The following is a 24,419-nucleotide window of genomic DNA, read 5'->3' on the forward strand; positions in this document are numbered from 1 at the left end:
TGCACTACAGCTCCACTTTTGAGAACACTTGGGTTTGAGCTTTCAACAGTCGGGACACGTAAAGACAAAACACACGAGCTGTGATAAATTTGTCCATTCAATTTCAGTAATCTCTGACTTAAAGAAGCAACTCATGCTCACAGATAAAGCACCTAAATACAGGGACGAGGCCGCCGAGAAAATGGGTTTCTCCTCACATCAAAAAGCCGTGAGCACGAGGGCCCGACTGAGTGGTCATATTTTCAAGGAAACAAACGCTATGACAGTGTGTGATAAGGACTCAAAGTAAATGAGTTCCTTTCACAGATTGGAGGAAAATTGTTTAATTACGAGCAGAGTATCTACTGAATTACACGGAAAATACCTCATTTCCGAGATAAATAAATAAGCGCTCGATTATCTGTTATGTTCCCCGAGCACGCGTACCTAAGTGAAAGTGAAAGGGCAACGCATTGTTCTTACTTCTTTTTAGCTGTGAAAAGAGGACATATGCTTGGTCCAGCGCTGAGCCATATTTAGCCAGATTAACACAGCGTCAATTAGTCTGCTGTGATGGCATTTTGAAGGACAGCGGAGCAATCAAATAGCTGTTAATGATTTCCAGAGCGCCTTAGGGGAGACGCTTCTCACATACGGAACCAGTTTCAGCGGAGCACTCGCTCCTGGTTAACTCCATTAGAAGCCATGCCAACTCCTCCTGGCTAGAGGGGTGATTGACAGCTGCTTGTTCACAAGTCGTCCAAACCCAAGTCGCCTCAAAACATCCACTCCTTTTTAAATCTGCGGTTTAATTTACAGCTCTGTTTATATTTCCAAACTCCACCGAGTGGATGTCCTATCACTTTGATTTAATCCCAAAGTGATGTGTGTGTATGTGTGAGTGTTTCTGTGTGTTTGTGTGTAGAGGGAGGAGGGAAGAGAGACGATGCGCACAGAAATTCGAGGATATCTGTTCTCTATTAGAATGTTTCAGGTAAGGCAAGCCTCCGACGAAGGAAACAGAGGTACAAACAAGAGAAGAAGAAGAAGGAAGGAAGAGGCTCTGTTGCAGTTAGTCTGCTACATATCACAGTATCTATGCTGAAAGCATCTTTGTTCTCGAAAGAATCTCAAAATGTATCCTCTGTCAAGAGAGACGCACACACACGCACAGCAAGAGGAAATCAACCATGTACAGAGCAGATACATTTTGAAGCATCAGTGCGGGCGACATGCGGATTGATACTAATTTCGTACTTTGTTGAGTAAAGTTTTGCTCTCCACCGAATGCTGAGAGAACAAAATTAGTATCAATGCTGCGTCATGTCAGCAACCAGTGGCCCCATAGCTAAGTGTAACTTGATTTACAGACGAAAGGTGTTTTAAGCTTTTACAGTGGCTGACGATTAGATGTATGCATTTACTTATTTACAGCTAAAGTTGTGACTTCGGGCATGCTAAGCATATAGACACTCAATTCTTACTCCAAAGAGTTCGTTAAGCTTTAGAATTACAGTGAGAACCCTTCGCACTAGTGTTTATTACTCATTACTTTTGGGCTTTTTTTTAAAGTTACACTTGAAGCTCCCATGGGACATGATGCTAAGAGGAGACTCTCCTCGGTAGCAAATCAAAGAAAGAGAAGGAGAAAAAGACCAGGTTCAGAGCAAGCACAACTCGACACACCCATCCCACCTGCATGTCCGGAGTCACACTCCTCCAGGTCCTCGTCGTCGCTGGAGCACTCCGCTGACGAAACAATGTCATCTGTCGTCTGCGGAGAAAGAGACACATCCACACACACACAAACACACACATCCACACACAGGAAAATGGGGTTAGGTCCTGAGCAGTATAGTCAGTACACAGCCATTCCAGTCAAGGATATCTCTGCACACAGACCTCTCCGCCTGTCCTTCGGCTTCCATATATCACTTGGAGTCAATCATATTTCACAGTGTTTATCATTCTTCACTTTATGTGCTTTCCACCTCCACAGATAATTGTTTTCCTTCACCCTCCGCACTCTGCCTCCGATAATTTATCGCCCCTTTCCTCCTCCGTCGTCCACAATCAATGGCCCCACCAAGCCCTCGCAGATCAACACCGTCCCGGCTTCTGATTTGTGCTAAAGGGTGCGGAGGGAGGGTGGGATGGGGTGGCAGACTTGCTAGCTACAGCCGAACCAGCGATGGATTATCTGCACCCTCCAGTTCCCACTATTCTGATTTATCCCACCCCACCCCCCCCTTTCCCCCTTTCTTCGGGTCGACCCATGGAGGACAGAAGGTGGGGGGAGGTTGTATTTCAGCAGGGGTGCGCCGGGCAGCCGGCGTTTATTAGAATGAATCAGCGGGGCGATAAAATAAGCCCTGTCACCAAGCAGGGTTATGAAATCAGAGTGCTGATTGAGTTTTCCAGTCCTGGCCGAGGGTGTGGGGCTCTAAATATCATTGAGTTTGACAGACTAATGAAACGCGCCCCCGTGCTTGTGCTGCTGCTTTCAACAGGGCCCAGAGAAAGCTGTCCACCAATACTGCTTGCACCCACACACGCACACCCGCACACCCCCACTTGCTGATGTTCATTTCTACGAATCGTCACAGTGAAAGTTGATTTTCCAAAGCATCCTCCTAATGCGTCCTATGACTAAGCATGATGAGCTGTGCTCCATTCTGCATCAGAACATCTAATGTGTAAATGTGCGATGGTGCTGGCGTCTGTAATGCAGCACATTATGTACTGTACTCCAGCATGAGGAGGCAAAAACAGAGCAGGAGGGGAGGCTGTGAACTAAACTGCTGTAAAATACAGCCCCTTGGTGAAAATGACATTATTTATTGAAGCCACATTACGGGCGTAAAAGTCTTGGTTATTGCTGAAAGAGGGTTATTGCTTGTTACTATGATAGCGGCGAATGTGGGAGGCAGAAACACAGAGAGAAAGAGAGAGATGAAAAGCCCAAAGCCACCCGTCTGTTCCAGCAATTCCATCGTGACACCATCGTGCCATAACCCAGGACCGACTGAAAACACTGCCTTTCTCTGCAGCTGATGCCGACTTCATCTCGACACAAAGGAAAGGCTTTCACTGCGGCGGATTCACAAAGCCTCACACACTGATCTACATGTGTATGTCTCTGATTATCTGCGTGGCCTGGTTTCTTTGCTCGACATTAAGGCTGCAGCAACACAAGGTTACACTAAGTACGAAGAGAGTGATATCAAAAGGCATCTTCTTCTACCATCTAAGGGGCACTGTGATGAATTTACAATTTAATTTATTTCTTATGCATAAAGAAAATAAAATCACTTGAATAAAACATGAAATGCTGTAATGAGTCGTGTATATTTTGTAGAGGAAATCTTTGCTCATGTCGAATCAGACACTAAAAATGAGCTTCATTTTTTTTACACGTATTCCCTTTGCGGTGCTGTGTAAGAGGAGAAAACACTTTTCATCACCAGACTGTCAGTCTTACTAAATTTCCAGATGCTTGCAGCATCACTGCAGCAATTTGCGATTATGAGAACTTTTATTGGGGTAGTTGTCGCTGAGCTACACAGCCTCATCAAATGAGTTCAGATACTTCTCAATCAACACCCATCGTTCTCCACGTGTGATTCTCCAGCTGTAAATGAATGCACCCACTGTTATACTGATTATATACAAGGGAGTAGAAACACGGCAGTGCAACATGGCGGACTCCGTGGAAGCCTCCAACGCATGCGTGGGACTCCTGTAAAGGATCATTCAAAGGTAATGGAAAAACAGTGACTCATAGATACATATGATTACACACTAATAAAAACATAGTTAAGTGTATTATATTCCATTTTAGCCAATCCATGAGCCTAAAGCCTTAACCCTGTTTTTTTTTCTCGTCTGGTGTATCCACACTCCAATCCACCCATCTGAAAAACAGCTTTAATAATTGTATGAGGACTGACATTACTGTAACTAGGTCGAAGGTGCGTCTGGCTAATCACACAGCCCAGCATTTTCGACATGAGATAAGCCTGAAATGTTTATAATCTCTGAGCTCTCTTGAATTGTTGTTGCACCGAGGCCACAGCCGCAGAGCTCCTGCAACGAGCGTCATCAAACATTTCATCTTGGAGCCTATCCACATTAAAGGGAAGAACTGACAGCCTCAGCTCGGGTATTGTAAAGGTTGCATTTTAATGGTAGAAGGACATACTCCTTTCAATATATTCACTTTATCATTTCATTGACAATCATCTACAACCTCGCGGTGAGAGGCCCACTCTCATCTCAAGCAACTTTGATTCCACTCAGAGAAATTGAAGAGGGCTTTCTGAAGTGTGATGTTTGACATTTGGAGATTCACAAGACGCGCGCCTGATTCATTTTCATAAACACACGACGCATCTCTGCGCCCTCACAATGCTTTCGACTGAAGTGCTTCTCACGAGGGGGCTTAGGGTGCCATTTTTTCCGCATTTGGGCTAACGCAGAAGCAGTGAAGTGACAAGCAGAGCTCACAGTCTCCTCTCAGTCGACCAGAGATGTCGATAATAACATATGGCATGAGGCTAGATGTTGTAAATGCAAAGGGAGCTCATGGAGGCAGAAAAGGCATAGGCTGCATTTGTGCAGTGATGGGAGCCTGCAGCGGGGTATAGCATAATGATGCGGTTGGCCAGCGGGACTACAAAAACTGATTTCACAGCTGGGGAAATCCAATTCTCTGTCTAAATCTCCATAACATAGAGTGGGATATATTTTGGCAGCAAAGTGATTTCTTCTTTAGTGTAATTATTCTCAACAAACATTCCCATCGTCATTTTAAGAGAGTCTGGGTGGCGGGATTTACAGGCCGGTTTGTTGTGTGTGTGTGTGTCAGAAGTTTTGATATGTGGTCATGTGTGTGAGGAATATGCATCATACACAATGATTTCATGACATGAAAACTCACAGGCTATGTGCATCATGCCTGATTATCCCATCCAAGAGATGCTCAAATTCCTATCTCCACAAACAAACAGCACGACCAGATCAATAGCCAGGCTTCATTAAAACGGCGTTTACTTCTGACCACTTCAGCACATCAACTGAAAGGATCACACTGGCGATCGATACAGATAGACAGCCTCCTTGAGAGACAAGTTTCAAAAACACACAGCTCTTTTTGCTTTTTTTCGCCACTGATGGCGTCGGCACGGAGAAAAAGGTCCAAAGATGCCGGGCCGCCTCTGTCTCGACAAAGTTCCGCCTATTATTTAATCAGGAGAGTCTGTGCTGACGACAGATCAGACAGCAGCGACACAGAGAGCGTTCGCAGGCGAAGCTGCAATTATCTCAACACGTGAATGAATGTTTCACATCACTGCTCGGTCCTGACCTCATTGAGAAGAGGCTGCAGGACTGATTAACAATAAACTGGAAAGAAGTTCCATCAGTACTTCTACTTGTTTTTTAACACAAGTATCTGTACTTCTACTTGAGTAAAGAATGTGTGGACTTTTGTCCCCTCTGTTCCTTAGCTGAGTCTGACTGAGACAAATCAAGTGTTTATCTCACAAAATTACAGTTTTTTTTAGTAGGACATTCTTTGTGTCATCCTCCCTCCACCACAACTCAGTGAGGAAACACTGTCTTGTTTATTAGTTTATCAGCAGCAGCAGCACAGGCTGCCACACTCTGCTGCATCAAGCAGATAAATGCACCCGCATTTAGACAGATATCTTCCTCAGCCAAATGGAATCCAGTATTCAGTACAGCCGAGCCACAGCAGAGTCCACCTGACTCAACCAGGACATTTATATGACAAAACAAGTCATTTATATGACAAAATACTTTACTTATTTCTACCTCAGCCTTGGTTTTATAAGCAAGATCACTGGATGGATCAGCATGAAACTTGTTAGAAGGGTGGGTTATGGGTCATGAAAGAACCCAGCAAACTTTGGTGCGGATCAGGATTCTTTTCACTCTCTTCAACATAGAGAATAATTCAGGGATCTCGATGCAAAAAAATCTGGCATATTTCAGAGAGCCCTGCGATACACTGGCAACCTGTCGTGTACCCTGCCTCTCGCCCAATGTCACTGGAATAGGCTCTAGCTCCCGATGGGACCCATAAAAATGATTAGTGGTATAAATAATTGAAGGGTGGATGGATGGATGATTAGAGGGCTGATATTTATGAGTGCAATTTGTGTCCAAATAGATCCAAATAAAAATCTGGATCTAGTGGATTTAAATGTGGTTTCATAAAGGGACAGCGGTACATGTTCGACTAAATGTTCAAGTAGTTCTAGATTTTAATTTGATTTTTAATAACGAATCAGCAATGTTAAAAAAAAACAATTATTAACGAGGACCATAATTTAATTGTGTGCTGATGAACAGTGAATGTTTCAACTCGGGAGTCAAACTTTTCAAATACATGGTTGATAACAGGAGCAGCTGCTGCATTGACGGCTCTGGCTGAGGCTGAATATTCTGCCGAGCCTGACAGTGATTTGATCGGTCACATCAAAGCAACAGCTTGTGCTTGGCAGGCGAAAAGAAAAGACATAATGTACTCGACCACTGTCTACCCCTCCCCTGGGTCACTGGCAGCCATGTAAAGGCTAAAACGCAGCCACGGACCCCCGGGTTGCAAACATGACATGAAATATGAGCACCAACAGTGCTGCGTCTTCCAGAGGCGAGGGGGGAATCACATGCTTAAGTACAGTACAGTGAGTCATATCATCAGGGAGGGCACAGGAGGTTGGTCCTGAACACACCACGGTCTTATCATAACAAACGACCTTCACATGTTTTTGTGCCCCGAGGGTGAAGGAAACACTGACGCCTGCTGAGAATAAGGGAAGAGACATGACATTATAGATCCACATTAAAGACCTGCTATCAAACCCAATTTGCTTTATTTACAACGTCACAGTGCCCAATGGCTAAAGCTGCTCTCTTTTTTTTTCTCAAACTGATGGGAATAAACCTTAAACAAATCAATTTTCCTCAAGCGCCCCATCCTGGCACTCGGTTGCCATGGATATACAACGTGGCTGCATGTTCAGAGATCAAAGTGACGACGTGCGGGTAAGGGCAAATCAAAGAAACACAATTCAAAGCAACTGCTTTCTCCCCAAGGCGCTCCTTGGTCACCTTGGAAATGTTTCTCGCACGTTCGGACAGGGATACCTGTGGCAGACTATTTTTCAGGTTGAGGAATGGCCCAGAAAGTGACACACATCAGAGGTCAGGCCCACTCCCATCTCCATTTCCCCTCCCTCGCTATCTAGGGTACATCAGACAGGCTATCTAACTAGTCCCCACTCCTCCACTCTGACGGGCCCTCGCACCAAAATAAGATAGCCATCTCCAATGGCGGAAGCTTCAGCTTTCTATTGAAAGCTGTCTGATGTGCGCGTTATCATGTCTGATCTGGGCTTTGACAGGCCGACAAGGGAGAGGCTTGTATTACAAGGGGAATCAATGGCGCTAGGCCATATCCCTATCAATACGCTGCCACAACTCTTTTCACTCATGCTCCCTGCTCTGTGAAAGATAGGATGCTTCATCAGAAAAAGAAAATATAGGGGTGGGGGGTGGGTGGCAGGGAGCTCATGTTAAAAATAACACACAGAGGTGAGTCTAATAAAACATTTGATCATGATGTTTAATTTCCAATGGTAATGACAGTGTTTAAAGCAAACACGAGCAGTGCAAAGAGGCTCTTAACCTTCCCCTTCAATAAAGTGGGTGATTTACAATGAAATGAGCACCAGAATTAACTTGTAGGGCCTGAGCCACATGCTAAATGATTTCCAAGATCAAATATTGATATTTCAAATGAGCACCCTCGGTGGGCCTTTCTTAGTGGCCTGCTGAAGTCAGCACTTCTTTTCCCCTTCCCAGGTTTATGGAGAAATTAGAAGAGGGCGGGAGAAGTGGGTGAGGAGAGCGAGAAGGAAAACAGCTGGAAAAGGGGGAAAAAAAACAAAAAACAAAATGCATTCAATTTGTTCACCATCACCGTGTGTTGGTTTCAGCAGAATGGCTTGTGTGCCAGTATTTCTCTTTTTCTCAAGGACCTGCCTTTGCACAGAGAGCAGTGAGGGTTGCTGGCTCACAGCAAACTCTAATTGCCCTGAGGCCATAGGCAGCCACTTTCAAACAGGGTCATTCATCTTCCCATGGAAAAGGAAATGGTCTTTGGCCCTGATCCTTAATCACCCCCCTGCTGCAGAGTACAAGGTCATCAGGGAAGCTCTGTGACAAACACACACTCATACCGTACATGTATGTACACACACAAAGACGGAATAGCCGAAAGATTGAGGGAGTTTATGGTGCGATCGAATGGGGAGAGGCAGGAAGCGAGGGACATGCGAGTTGAGCGGCTGAGAGATGGGGGTAAATTTCGGCTCTCTATGCAAGCCCATGACGTCCTCAGGTGAAATTGGAGCAGCGATTGCAGCTCTGAGTTATGGTTTGTGTTACCGTTTGCGGTTCTCCCTTCCAGAGGAAGTGAGGAATTTGTGGATGCGGTGGCGAGCAGTGCTGAGAGCCGTGACCAAAGCAGACGCAGAGAGAAGATGAAAGCACCAGGGAGGCAGAGGAGGAGGGTGGGAAGTCAGGACAGGACAGGATTGGAAAGGGCTCCATTTTACTGAGGATGACAAGACACTGGCTGAGACGTGTCCTCTACGTGAAAATAAGGCATTCATTTATATTAATGCCAGTGGGAATGCCCGACCCCCACACCCAAAATAAACCTCATGCAAAAACCATTGCCTACAAGAACCCTGACCCTGTTGGCGTAGGGGTATGATTCTCATGTAGGAGGTTAAATTATTTTTCTGCATTTTAATCACAACCCAACTGTGGATCATCTAGAACGACCCTGATAGGAGGACAGACTTTGGAGCAGGTGGCTGAAAGAGAAAGATGTGTCGTCCCTCCAGTTGATCTGATCTCGCACTAACCACAAAGTTTGATATCAAATCAATGTAAATATAGCCTGGACCGTGTGCTGGTGCACATGTGTGCTTGAGCCCTGAAGCACCCATAGGACCGGGGCCCAGGAGATCAGGTCACTGTATCCATGCTCAAAGACCAGCAGGAAGAAAGATTATTAAATTGTGATTACTTGAGTAAATGAGGCTTATTTTTCTAAATTTAGTTTCATAAACCAGGTTAGAATGGTTTCTGTCAGGCTAATTTTCAGGACTCAGATTAAATCAGTGTCACAGTGTACTTGCCAGACAACGCTGTAGTCCTTCATTTCTGCTGCACCTGTTCAGGACACCTTTAGCAGCGATCACAATGTGACATATGAATCACTTACTGCATTATAAAATGAAAATCTCAGACAATTCTTCACTGAAAATAAAATACCTAATTTTAAACCTATTTAATACTTTATATACCATGTTGTCTCTTCCTCATCTAAAATAGATTTTAATTTCCATTCTGATTAATCTGCAAATTAACACTTTGTTTATTTAACAACTGTTAAGAATGTGTGACAACATAGTGACAAAATATTTTCACATAATTTTCCAGGATCCAAGTTGACACATTTAAATACCTTGTTTTATCCAACAAATTATCTTAACTTAGATGTGCACTCTACTATCAAAGGCAATTTAAAAAAAGAAAATGCATCCGAAAATATATACAAATGTATTTTTAGATGCCAGAACAAATGCATTTTTTAATTATAAAATCAAATCCCGAATTGTGGCCAATCAATTTTCTGGATTTTAGGTCCACAACATCCACATCCAAGCTGATATGATCACAGAGAGCTCTGCAGCAAGCTCAGTTATCAGAGCAGCAAACAGCAACGCATCTGTACCTGAGTCTGAGCTGATTCTCACCTTCTGATTTTAAAAAGTGCTGCCACATGTTCACACATGAGTGTTTAATATATTCTCTGTGGTGAAGAACGTCATCCTCGTCTCTTTTAACATCTCTGTCCTCATTGTGAATTGATGTGATCTGCACATCACGTCCTCTTTGTGTTATGAATACACATATTCTAACAAGGCTGAAGTTGGATTTGTGAAACGGTTCAAATCGGGATCTGTTTGTAAGACTCACCTAATCCAGGCTTTTCACAATAAATTGCTCCTTTCTTTGCCTCCAAACCAAAACCAAAATTAATTCAATAACTTCATGCAAATGAAACAATGTTGGTCTAATTGTATGTTGTTATAACAAAGCATCATCCACAGTGTGAATGGAGGCTGATTAACTACATTTAAAAAGGCTTTTGTTTTTGCTGATGTTTTGGACGTGCTTTTGAGACAATGGATTTTATAAATAGACCTAAGTTGACCTCACTAATTGGGACAATACAATCAATAAGTAAGAGGATATGTTCAATTGGGAGAGCGATTGGCTTTCTGTTGAGAATGTGTGAAGTCTGAAACAAGTAGCTGAAACGGGACCCTGCACTTTCTCCTCGTGGACTACATCCTCTGCTCCCTATTCAATCCATTTCAGCGTTGCTGTATTGCTCACAGTCAAAAGCTATTATGACTTCAATGCAGTAATACCAAATCAATGAATGCGTTATGTAATGGCCGACGCAGGCAGCTTTACGTCTCCCAAATTAGACGGAGGTCCCGTTTGGCTTCCATTCCTTAATGAGCACAAACCAAATTAAGCATTCGATTTAGTCTCTTTTTAGAAGATGAAAGTTGAAACGTAATCACCAACCAACAGAGAAATTATTTAACATAAACCATACGTCTGAGCCCTCCCACAGTACCGCCGCGTGCCGACACATGTAAGGATGACTACCTGTGGACGCACACAGACTCGTTGCTATTAACAGCAACAGTCTTCATTGTAGTTTGCACCAACTCTCTGAGGACTCAAAGGAGAAACATCACTTGGCCTTGCTAACAGCTCAGCTGAGCAATGAAACAGAAGACATTATTGCTGTGGAACATCAAAGGCAGTCTGTGTGATTCATATTTAATTAAATCCTATTGACTCTGGAAGACACATGGTGAAATCTGTGCACACAGATACAGTAATGCATATATGGATCCATGAATAGCCTCACACAGATGTAGTCTATCTCTTTTTCTCCTCCACGCACAGACATAAATTCACACAGTCAGAGTGCATAACGTAGGCTGGCAGCAAATATATTCACACTATAGCAGTGCGAGAAGATTCATTGCCCCGACTGTAGAATAAGTCACCAGCTCTGTGAGCGCGGCCTCAAATGTTTATTATCATATACCACGCAAAGCTCGGGGGGGTTCTGTTGGTGTGGCGGTGCCCGAATAGTTCAAGATTGTGGGAGATTTGTTGTTGTACAGACAGTATGATTAAATATGAATGACACGTCTGGGTTGTGTTCAATATCTCTCTGAGCCAAGAAAGCATAAAGCAGCTAGCATCTCTCAAAAGTCAATGAATAGAATAAAGTAAAAACAGAAATAAATCTTTCACCATCTCGAAAAATATCTAATTGGCATGTTCTTAGCTATGCAATGATGAAATATCTTCAAGTTTAATTTATCATATCAATTCCAGTTTGTACAAATTAATGATGGTTCATCTGTGTACACCAGAGTAAATCACAGGGTTCCTCAGGGTTCTGTGCTTGGCCTAATTCAATTTAGCTTACATATGCTTCTATTAGAAAAGCATTATCAGGAAACATTGTTATGCACACGATACCCAGTTATATATATCAGCAAACTACTTTGCTAACTAAACTCCAAGCATTTTTTAAAAGGACATAAAACCTGGATGACCCACAATGTTCTATTAAACTCAGACAAATCTGATGTTCTAATAGTTGGTCCTAAACACTTCAGAGGTACATTATCTAATGATAGAGCTACTTTATATCTTTTTGTGTTCGACACAGTCTTTTCTCATGAATCATTGATTTATTGATTGAACTTCTGCAATGATATTAGGACCATTATGCAAATGAAGCCGGCTTCATTAAATCACTGTCTATCAAACTATGTCTGTGTCAAACACAGAAGCAAAATGTTCACATTAATATTAATGGTCTCATGCAACCTTAATAAGAACATTCCCCCAAATGTTGGAATATTCATGTTAAAGCTTAAAAAGTAAACTAACCAATTAACTAAGAATTAACTGGTGAAGTAAAAAACGGTTTTCAACAAGAAAAGCAGCAAATTCCTAAGTCTGATATAAAGTAACTTTCAGTGTTAAAGAAAAAAAAATGCTGGCAATAGAAGTTTAACTTTTGTAATAGTTTTGTTCCCAGAACCGTTGTGCTGGAAAAAAAGTTAATTAAACACCATCAAGAGTGTGGGATCTCACAGCAGCCCTAAAATGGCTTGGCAAAGGATTAAATAGCGACTGTTCCACTTTGATAATCCATGTAAGTCTACTGGCATGTGCTGGGGGATAGATGACATCTGTACAGAGAGGGAGAGAATATGCATTTGATATGTGAGGCCTGGAATAACATTTAGGATGTCTTTTTAATCCCAAATTGTTCTGTGAAACTCAAGGACGTGCTGTATAATTAGAGGGCATTTTAATTCTCTTTACTAAAGCACTCTGTTGAAGTTATTTGCATTTAATAGTTTGGTGGGCTCCGGCTTTCGTGAGCACTGTGAGAGTTTCGGAGCTCACTTTGTTGCTTTACTTGTAAAGCTTTAGATTTTAGTTGTGTATCGTCTTGTAACCAGTCAGCCATCTCTGGAGGCATCCCAGCATGAGGTGAGCCTGTGGACCACCCGCAGCATGCACTGATGTCCTGCCGATCGGCTCAGACACAGACTGCATGCGTGCGTGTGTGTGTGTGAAACTAATGTGTACTGTTTGCTTGCCCCTTTTGTGTGCGAGTGCCCCGCCGTGACAGTGCCGGCTGACAAGACAGCAGGTTTACACACACACACACACACACACACACACACACACACACACACACACACACACACACACACACACACACACACACACACACACACACACACACACACACACACACACACACACACACACACACACACACACACACACACACACACTCATTCCCGGAGGATCTATATAAGCTGTGTTGTGAGGCATGGGGGACATCCATTACAAAAACCCCCATGGTCCAAAAGCCCTGTAGCTAGCTGCTGGTTCTCACACACTGAGAGACAAACTGCCCCTGAGCATACACACACGCACACACACGCACACACACGCACACACACACACATGATCACAAACACATAATCGCAATCACAAACATGTTCACACAGAGATGTATAATGGAAATAGCTTTATGTACATATTCTGTTGCACATGAACTGACATGAAAAATTCAAAAATGGAGTCACGATGTTGCACCCACACTCCGGCGACAGAGAAGACGGATAATGCCTGACAGTGCCGGAATGAGTTTGTCATGTCAATGGTAGGAGGGAACTATTTGGCAACAGACACAGAATCCTGATATTGTTCCTCTGTTCTGTTCTGACAGCATGAGTGGATGTGGCCGCACCAGGGCTGACTGGTTTTTGAGAGTGTATATAAGCGTGTGTGTGGAAATATATGCACGTTACGGTAGCTTGAATTGGTTGAAAGAATGAGAGGGAAAGAATGAATAAATATACAGATGTGGGACACAAAGATTAAGAGATCCTGGTACCAACTGTGTGCATGGAAATGTGTGTGTGTGTGTGTGTGTATCCTCCTAATGAGCCACGCACAACAGCAGAGTTCCCATCAGTCTGCCGTCTGCTAATTGGTCCTACTGAGCAACTCGCGCACCTCCAGCATTCATCTCCCACAATTCACTGGGAGCTTGGGTGCCTAGCAGGGCCGCCAGAAAAACAGGTAGGAGGAGGTATAGTGATGAAGACAGAAGCAGAGGGAAAGAATGAATAAAGAAAACATCCCATGGAATACCTGTCTACTAGTTTGACCTTTACATAATTACTGCCGGGTCTGGGCGCTGGTTGTGAAGGAGGGTGATCACAGAGACTAACTAACTGAAAAGAAAGAGACGACTGACAGCAGGTGGAGAAGAGGAGTACATCTGCCTACACACACACACACACGGACACACGCTCACACCTGTGCGCTCATGAACACACTCATCAAACATCATTGAGCAGACTACCACGGGGAGACACCAGCGTGCTGCACAGCACCTTCCTCGCTACATCTTGAAGAGAGAATAAATCAGTGATTATCATATATCCCCAGGCGTTAAGCAACATCCCTGACGTACTATGGACAGAAAAAAGAGACGAGGCGAGGAAAAAAGAGTGGGCATCATGGTATCTTAGTGTGCAAACCCATGTGTAGCAACAGTGTGGAGTGGATTCTGCTTTATGACCAGAAGCTGCATGTTGCTCCGTCTCTTTACTTTCCTTTAAATGTCCTTGTTTTTTGTCCGAAATTGTTGCACGTTTAAAAACAAATACGGCCTTACAGTGGCATGTTTACACACCGAGTTTTCAGAACATGTTCGATTTTGCTGTATTTTTTGCATCTGTCAAAGGTGTTCCAGAGAGCTGTTTGGGCAGAAAATGAAATTCTCTTTGTTTCTGACGGCTTCTCAGGTTTGGATGGACCCAATGTTTTCTTTTTCAGGAAGTGAAAGGACCACAAAGTCATCCTCGCTGCTTGACTCCATTTTTATCTCCGACTACAAATTTTCCAAAGAAAGAGAATAATAAAACGCATTGCACAAAGTTACAGTGTGTATTGGTTGTGGATCACACACACAAAGACCTTTACTCTCCACTTCATGAAAAAATCATCAGAAAACACAGAAATCACACTTTGCCAAAGAAGAATCTCTGTCGATCCAAGCGCGTTTAGATTTGCATTATTTCTCGCCTCACAGCAGAAAAAAAGGCCAATTAAACTACAAACAATTTACCTCTCATTTTCCCGTCTCCTGAGCACCAGGCCGGTTGAAAATGATGGACGCGTGCAATTTCTTTAACACGGCAGCCATGCAAATCACTTTCAGTGTCTCTCCCCCAGCTGTTTTCCCCCACGGTACTCGAGATTGCAGCCTCCCGTCCTAATTGTTCCCAAACATCTCAGGCCAGCAGCGCAAGTTAATTGAGAACGAGAGACGCTGATCTCCCACGGGAGCCTTGCATAAATGAGCATTCCCGAAACGACACATCAAACCAGCGAGCGTAAAATCTGTTCTTTGGTTCAACCATAATACTGCAGAGCTGAAGGGATCAGGTAGCCACTTAACAAGATATACCTGTTTTGGTTTATTGCGATTTTTCTCTCCCCGTGTCTAAATGAAGTCTGTGTTGTTGTCGTGAGTCATCGGCAGCCTCAAAACATTCCAGGTTAATAATTTGACCCCAAAAAAACCAGACCTGTCTATCACTTAACACTCCACAGATTGAATGGCAAAATAGAGTTGGTGAGTGGATTTACCTTGAGGAACTTCAGCGATGAATCCATACTCTAAGGCATTGTCAGAGGGGAAGGCCTCTTCAGCTACTGCCAAAGTCTTTAAGCTGAATACTTTTCATCAGTTTTTTCAACTGTATCGACAATTTCAAAAAATACACAGCCGAAATAGAGTATTAGGGTTCTTTCACATCCACATTGTTTGATCGATATCCTTCAGACTTTTCATCTTAGACTGAACTAAAATAACAGGTGGTAAAGGTCAACAGGCCACGATTTAGTCTGACCAAAAGAGGTGGTCTCGGTGCAAATCAAACTCATCCATGGTTTAGTTTGTTTGCAGTGTGAAAACAATAGAAGGAGAAAAAAAAGCGGCAGCCCTACTTGTCACTCAGAATTGCTTTCAGTCTTTAACTTTGAGGATAAAACATTTGAACGACGAGGACCTTCATTTGGCTCATTCAAACTGGTGTTGAGTGCTATGCCTGAACTTGGTAATGTTGGTAGTAAAACCATGATGCTATTACAGTGGCAATGAAATTAGAGAAATGAACCGGTGCTTTCATTTTCTCAATTTAAATGGAAAGACTACTACACACTGAATTGACAATACCCTGATGTCCGATGTTCAGGTGTGAAAACGCCCCTATATAAAAACCCTGACTTGTTTAAATCTGTGGTTCCAACACAGTGTTCGTGGCTTGAAGGAGTCAGAAGATAAATCATATGTGAGAGCTGAAACAAAAAAACATAAATCTGCTGTTATTCTCCATTGATTGAGCACAACACTACTTTAACATAGTCAAATTCACGACGGACGCTAAGTGTCAACATTGATGCCGCGGAGCTCAACACTGCTCACATTCTTCCTCCTCCCGTCAAATCAGGTTTTGACAAGGTTATGACAGGCTGACACCAGCATTACCCAAAATGCAACTTGACAGCTGAGGGGTTCTGTGGAGGATTCAGGTGTGTTGTGCTCGTAGCCGTCTGAGGTCTAGAAACCTCTATTCTCTCTAGCTCAATACCCCCTCCTTTTTTTTCTTTTTAAATCGTAGACTTGTAATATTCAGACCCAACAGACACTGACTCAAGTGACATCATTTTATGCAATTTATCCAATATTCAGCTCCCACTGGAGCCACAAAATGATTTATATAACGTTTTTTCATAGCAGTACTCCATGGGACTTATAAGTAGACCTTGATGTGTAAAATCTATGGAGTTCCCCCTTAAAAGGAGTTCATCTCTCATCCTCCTTACTGGCCTTTCATGCTGCAAGACTACGAGTAGAATTTTAATGGTGTGTTGCATAACTTCCATAATAATTATTTATCCGTTTAAATTTCAACACAAACCACTCCGCTCAATGTCAAATGGTTATTATTTATGTTGCTTGATAAAAGCAGGAAGACTAAATGCCTCGAAAAGTAAAGTTTATAGCTTAATATTTATTCCATTGGTTTTCTTTATATACTGTATAGTGAGTGTTACATTACTACAGTTTTGCGTATTTATTTGCCTTACTAGGTCAATAAGGAACTAATTAATACAGGATTTATGATGATGGGATTGAATAATGTAAAGTTTTGTTGTGTATGAACTTTTCAGTTTTTACTTCTTCATGATAAAGAAAGTAGGGTTAGGGTTAGGGCCAAAACAATCAGGGGCAGATCCAGAGGTGGGGCCAGGGGGCATTGGCTCCAGCTGAAATCTGATCGGCCCATGAGTTGCCCCTGTTTTGTCTTTTTTTTTTAAATAAACACTTAACGCTCACAATATCAAAAATAAATATGGAAAAAAATCCAAGAGCCACCACTGCATACATTAGTGTAACACGTTTCATTATCTTCCCATTACATTAGCATTTCAATGTGCATTGATTATCATGGCTATATCCAGTGCATGGGTAAGGATTGAGGGCAGGCAGCTACAGCTAAGCAGTGGTTACTTAGCATTCCCCCCCCTCTGTGACACATGATCAAAGAAACGTCCCTGCTGCTAAGTGGATGAAACACGGTGACTCTGCGGTGGGTGTGATCCTCAGAAGGAGGCAGCTTGTTGACACGTCTCACACCAGGTCGCAGACCATTTATAATATTCATAAAGGATATGATGAGCCAACTCATTACAGCTGCTGTCACAGTGGGTTTGAAAATCTCCAGCACTCTCAGACCGCAGCAGACTTCATTTAATGGAAAAAGCAGATGACAAAACGCTCTGTGTGGCTGATGAAGCTTCTGTGACTGAAAACCTCTCAATACTTCCTGAGTAAACACGGACACATGCGACTGATTCGGGCTGAGCTGATAAAGACGACCGTTGTAATTAGTTTTCATTGTTATGACTTTTCTCTTTAAGTGGGATTTTTTAAGATAAATAATCTAAAGCACCTGAAAACTTGGCCGAGGTATAACGTTAAATATTCACGACAAAACAAAGAAGGTTTAAAAACACATCTAGTTATCATATATTAACAGTTTAATACTTTAAACAAAAATTCTGATTAGTAGATACTAATCAACACTGTGTGGATGTAGCTCAGTTATGTCCTTACGTGTACCTGGACCTGTTTTTAAAAAATCCATAAATTAATCTAAAAACTCATCATCTTCTGGTTTAGGAACTTTCAGAAAAATAACTATCCAGATCTTTAAAAGGATTTAATCAGTTTAAACTGATTTTGATGCTGCACAAATTAAAATTTGTATTATTTTGTAATGCAAAAAGAATACATTGCTTTGAGTAAATACAAAATATACTCTATGTCCTGAGTCTATTATCACTCAAAAAATTACCACTAGCCTAATTTCTACTAGTGGTTAAATAGTATATATGAAGTTAGATAAAGATTATGATTTCACTTGGATATTTGTGTTACATGTGTTTAAATTAAATCAAATCTCACAAGTTTTTAACATTTAAAATGTAAAAACAATCCTTAAATCCCAACATATCTTCAATATAATCGCCAAAAATATACACAAACATCTCTAATTAGTCTGCGATTTGAGCTGAAATTGAATCTTGAAAACATTGCAACCCCTTTTTACTTGTCAAGGCCAATCTTGATTCCCTCGGCTGACTGCGTGACCCACAGACGGGCTAAGTAACACGGTGACGGAGAGCGAAGGGGAGAGTGAAAGAAAACGAAACGTGTCTATCGTGTTGGCTCGTCCCTGTGGAGCTATCATTAATTAAGCGTGAGATTGGTTCTCTCCACCTCCCAGCCCTGCCTCTCTCTCTCTCTCTGTTGATCCTGAGAGGGTGAGGGATTCACCACTTCCCACCTCAAAAAAAGAAAGGGCTCGTGTTGCTAAAGTGGAACAGAAATAGATGTGTGAGAAGATACCAAAACAGACACAGTTTTGGTCCACACAGCCTGCCCCTCACAGAGCTGCACGCGCGTTTAAACCTAGCACCGTGTCAGATGCCTATAGCTCTCTTCCAGCGCTGCAATACATCACTAATGATAGCTCGGCTCCCTTTACTCCCCTACCCTGAGGGGTGGAGAAATCTGCCAAACCGGTACGGGCCCTCTCCTTACCTCTCACACCACAGCGTTTGACAGCCAACCAGGGAACTGTAAAATTAAAGGCCTTGGCAAATGAAATTCTGTGACACCGCGGTGTAAATCAAGGCAGACGCTGCCATGGGAGCCCCTGGAAGAAGAATGAACGAGGCGCGCTCTCAGAAGGAACACAACAGTAAAGTGAAAAGTTGAAAGTTAAAGTGAGGGCAAGAAAAACAACAGCCTACATTTGTATTGCTAAGTTCGGAAAGTGCAGCATCTTGCATCTAACAGCTGCATCCTGGGTATTGACAAAAGAGGTATCACTTCATCATTTCACCTTGGAAAAAGAAGAGTGCTTCATATAAAAGCTCTTTTTCGTCGTACACAGAACTTTATTGACTTCCTCTGATATTAATAGCCTATGACACTAAATGCCATTTTCCCAGAGATGCCATGTTTTTTCTAATCCATTGTGACCTTGTTGATGGTGGCGGAGACGGCGGTGTAACGTATCTCAGCTCAGTCATCATCATTCCAGATAACTCATCTCTTAGACCTAGACGGAGTGGATATCAACCGCTTTACTTTGGCTCCAGACCGTCAAACCCCACATATGAAGGCTTGACACCAGGTCTTTAGTGGCTTTCTAACAGCTTCGACTCTGGCCTCCCCACACCTCCTCCTACAGTATAGAGACATTTAAGTGTCAGCACTGACATGAGGGGCCATCATCACTGCACGCCAGGCAATCTGTTGTTGGGGTGAAGGGGCCGATTTGAGTGGTTCCCCCTTTGCCGTCCACCGACCAACCTCTCCCCAACCCAGACTCACCCCTGAGGGAGAGTTACTGCTTTAATATGAACAACCAATGGTTCAATTTGTCCTCTGGGTGTCAAAGGACTGCTCGGCGTGATTACTTTCTTGGCACGGTGGTGACATTCATTGGCTTGGACCCCGGACATATTCGAGAAAGGCCTCTGTTAGGCCAGATCGGGTGAGTGACAGATCGAGACGGACAGAGACAGAAACAGAGAGACGGACAAACAGAGAGAAAGCAAGAGAGAGAGCAAGAGAGAGAGAGAGGGAAGCAGCAAGGTCGGCTTTGTATACCTCAATGAACAGCAGCACTTCAATCCTCAATAGAATGAGAAATACAGTATCCTGACCTTGAGTGAGTTAGTAGTAGAAAAAGCAACGCGGCTACAATCCGCCCACACTCAATTCCAAAAACACATAAAAAACTGCCTCTTGTTTCCTTTGGACATTTCACTTTAAATTTGAATCAAGGAAACAGAACATTTACGGCACAGATAGTCATGCTTCACACATCTCCAAGCCTGCAGCAAGAGTATCCAAATCTCCTGTGAAGGAAAAAAACACCTGAATGCCACACACTCTGGTAAACAGTGGATTTGACTGGGCATTCACGTGTTCCTAGAAAGATCCCATTACCCGAGTTGTGAAATCATAACGACTTTGGAAAAACATGGAGACTGTTAAAAACAACGCTTTTGTGTATATGCTTTTATGTGTTTAGAGTTTTTGACACGTCTGTCCAATATTTGCATAATAATGAAGAGCAAAGAAATAAGATCAGGTGTGACAGGCAAATAAATAATAGAATATACAGATTTATCATATAAATGTCTGTTTTGGCAAAAAAATGGTGTTAGGTTTATTTATCAAAATCAAGGAGTTATAAAAGAGCTGATGCATAACGATATGATGTATACTTTTCTTCCCTGTTTGATTGTTTTCTTTAAGTATTGGAACACTCCCTCTGAGTGTTCCAATACTTGTTTTGACCTCTTCAAAACATTTCAAGTGTTCAACCTCAGACTTAGATTTGTATCACACAGCAACTCACCCAACAAACACACTCACAAACGTGCCCTCTGCGATTTCATATCATACGCACTCATACGCACAGCTTCCTTTGTATCCCTTCACGTCAATTGCTGCTGTACCTGAATGGTGGGTGGTGAACGCTGTTTTCTCGTGGTCGTGGTGGACAAGGTGGTGGTGGTCTCGATGAAGGTGGTGGACATCTCCGGCGGCACCGAGGTGGTGGTGCGCGCCGCGCCCCGGCTCGTCGGCACGTCGCCCACCAGCCGCACACTGCCGTTCACCTTGATGTTGGCGTGGCCCTCTGCGGCCATGTTGAGGACTTTAAGGCCATTGTAGTAGAGGCCAGAGAGCTGGCCCTGGTAGGGCCGCTTGCGGTCGTTTCCGCCGATGGAGATAGTGGCCTGAGTGTTGAAGATTGTCAGCTGCCGGCCTGATGCGGGACGGAGGAGAGAGCATTAACGGGTGTATGAGGACGGATGAAGGGATGATGTGATGTGACAGATGAAGCTGCCATATAAAGCACCACCATGTAACTTGTACCATTTTTACAAGGGACTACACTTTGCAAAATTAATGCAGTAGTGAGACATTAAACATGTATGTTAACTCTTATACTGTACTGCTTCACTGCTCGATTAAAAGAGTGTGGATGGAGTTAAAATGAACTGTAATGGTGACTCGACATGTTTTTAGATAAAAGTAGCTATCAATTCCCACCAACCAAAACCTCTCTGTTCTTTTTAAACGACTGCAGCTACTGTATATGCACTGTTATCTTCGGCAGGAAGGCTTTTTCTCGTGATATACGAGAAAAAGCAGCACTGACAGAGACTACTAATGCTGAAAACAACAGCAGCATTATCAGAGGGGAGCGAACACATGCAGGTGTGAAAAAAAGATTTGAAAAATGAGCTGGAACACGTTGCGCAGAAACTTGTAATATTCTGTGGACAAAGCAGTGGACTCATGCGGTAAAATGATTAATAAATACATATCCTGGCTTTGGCATATTATGATAAAGTATGAGCAATACACACTCACTACCTGTCGCGATGAATTTCATTAGGAGAAGCCTAAATATCGCTGTCAGAACACACTGCTCATGCATTAATTAAGAAATAAAAATACGGCAAACGTTCACAATACAGGAATCATAATTAAAAATCTCTTTGTATAATTTACAGACATGTAGCAGCGAAAGCCTGCGACATTGGCGGCTTCCGCACAATTATAATACAAAATACATCGGGCATGGAATGACAGGGGCAGGACGTTCATATCACAGAAGCGGAAAAATGAAATAGCATGTGTGGAGTCATGCATGCAGCAGTAATGGGATTCCTCAGACCTGTCTGTGTTTAAACGTTTGTTAAAGGGACTTTATAATCAGGTTAAGATGTTTATGTGCAATGGACTTTAAATGCAGTTTATAATGGTATTATGTTGAATCAGAAAAAATTGAATACGAACTGAAAAAAACAAAATAAGACAAGAAGAGGGAGAGCAGACTTTTAAAACCCCGCAAATGTTTTAAAACACAAACGAGGCGCTGACTCGATAATCTCAGTGACGGAAACGCACAACTCTCTCAGGGCGCCGCGCACCCGGGCACGGCTCACTGTGACGCTTTGCCGTCAAAAAGGCTCCAATTAGCTCTCCATCAGCAAACAAGTGAGGGTTTTATAGAGTGTGATGTGTATAACTGCAGTCAGATAAACTACAGCAGGGAAAAGTACCTGCTGTTTGGAAAGTTTTCAGGGGGATACGCCCGCTGATTAGTTTGTTCTCAAACATTGCAGAGGATTTGAGCCAAGGGAGCTAATTCTCCTCTCAAAACATTTGGCCTACTGTTGCAGCATAGATAATGACTTCCCCTCGACAATTTTGCACAAGAGATTAGCAGCTCTTGATACGTAAAAAACCTTGCTGCTGCGCTGTTTATAAAAATCTCTTCCCAGTCCCTTTAACTGGACACAATGAGTCAACAAAAATTGAAAAACCATGACGATGACAAAAAGGGGGGAAGAAGTAGAAAGAAAACAAAGGAAAGTACACAAAGTAACAAAAAAGCGGTTTACTGTTTTACTTGTTTTTTAAAATGGTTTAAGGGATGGTTATTCATTCTCAGAGGTTGAAAAGGGAACAAGCCGATGAGATGACAGAAGTTGAAAAAGAAAAACATTCTAGAAGTGCGATAAAGATTTACCTTTCTCCTGAAGCCAATCTTCTACTGGCCGGGTATATTTGAACGGGATTTTCTTATTTGCCATTTGATAGCGCTCAATGTCGCTGTTGCCTTTAAAGTTTGAGAATTTAACAAACAGCTTGAAACAGTCGGCAACGGCAACAGACATCACACATTTATACAGTAGGTTTATAATGAGTTTTATCTTTGTTTAGAAATATTTATAGAAGCTTTATGATGATTTTTTTTTTCTGCTTTAGTTTAAATTGTTTAAAATTCACATTTATAAAGCACACTCCACACCATTATGTAAGAGAATATCTATTGATTAAAAGCACAGCACATATCCATAGCAGTCAAGGAAACAACACATTGCATAAGTAACCTGCAACAATAGGTAAAAACACAGGAAATACATCAGAGTCTACACATATTACTGCTCATATTTCATTGTAAAGACATCAAGTGGTTAACAATGTATTAAGTGCTCTTCTCTGAAGCACATTGGAGGTAATTTATGTGCAGTAATTCTTCCCACTGGACACCACCCGCTTTTACATTTCAAGGGCCAAGGGATGATTTGGTTTAGTGGCTCGTTTGGCTGAAAGGTGGCCGTGCAGCCAGTTTGGAGGGAAAGGGGCGGCAATGTGAAAGGAGGAAGTGGTAATTTGAAGTACTGACCTACTGGGAGAGGAGTCCCATAGTGACACAGATTTGAAGAAGACAATGCATACAAATGAGATCATTACTGACGTGGTGGGAGGCCTTTCGGGTAAAAGAAAGAGCTATGCCCCAGCTGACACTCTCCCTTCTTCCGAGACATGGGAATTAAAGATAATGGAGCAGCTTTTTACAGGGAAGGTTGTGTGTGTATAATTTCTAGAATGATAGAATTTTTCGTGGCATACGTACCAGGATGACAATCACAGGAGAACTCCCTCTGAAAGCCACAGTACGTCTGTCAAAGCTGAGAATTGAGACGTGCAGCTGTGCTTTGAAACACTGAGGTACGACAAAAGGGTGTGAAGCCTGTATAGAATTATGAATGACACCATGATGTCACTCAGTACCCTGGTGGGGAGGCATTTGGAAGGAAAAAAAGAATGCACCGGTATGTCAACATTTATAACACAACTGAAAGGGCAAGGCTTCGTAATTGTGAGAAACGGCCTCCTGGAAAGGTGTCTGTGCTTTGATATCCCTAGCTCATTGCTCCACCCAGAAGCATCGTATTCACGCCTGGTACCACTGCTCAGTTTTTTGCTGAATTTTAAAACTGCACAGTTTTCACCTGCTCATTAAAACTGTATATTAAGAGTGAGCGCCACGCACTTTTTATGAAACCATTCATTCAGCCACTTATGCTCCAAAGTAATTAGACAAATCATAAGCTTGTCTCAATTTCCTCCGCTTCTCTGAATTCCATCTTCCTGTCGTCCCTTTATACCTCGTTGTATTTAGGGAGAAACCAGCCAAGTGCTCAGTTTACAGCCAGCTGAGAAGGAGCGTGGCTGAAGCTGCGAG

The 24,419-nt window shown here is 42.7% G+C and overlaps 1 protein-coding gene across 17 annotated transcripts in view; it reads right to left on the reverse strand.

Annotated features, from left to right (window-relative positions):
- LOC118099626 (neurexin-3b) overlaps positions 1-24,419 on the reverse strand; it is a 280,728-nt gene that overhangs the window by 11,163 nt on the left and 245,146 nt on the right. For 14 of the 17 annotated variants that reach the window (XR_004694317.2, XR_004694316.2, XM_035144315.2 and 11 more), the window contains 3 exons: positions 22,917-23,006; positions 20,830-21,140; positions 1,675-1,753 (listed from right to left, as the gene is read on the reverse strand). Coding sequence is in view for 15 of the 17 variants with exons in the window: in XM_035144315.2 (XP_035000206.1) it covers positions 1,675-1,753; positions 20,830-21,140; positions 22,917-23,006 (480 nt within the window). In the remaining 2 variants the exon portion in view is untranslated. The remainder of the gene's footprint in view (positions 1-1,674; positions 1,754-20,829; positions 21,141-22,916; positions 23,007-24,419) is intronic. The other 3 variants (XM_035144322.2, XM_035144321.2, XM_035144325.2) reach the window with 1 other exon arrangement.

This window comes from Hippoglossus stenolepis, chromosome 20, assembly GCF_022539355.2.
Source record: "Hippoglossus stenolepis isolate QCI-W04-F060 chromosome 20, HSTE1.2, whole genome shotgun sequence".
Taxonomy (NCBI): domain Eukaryota; kingdom Metazoa; phylum Chordata; class Actinopteri; order Pleuronectiformes; family Pleuronectidae; genus Hippoglossus; species Hippoglossus stenolepis.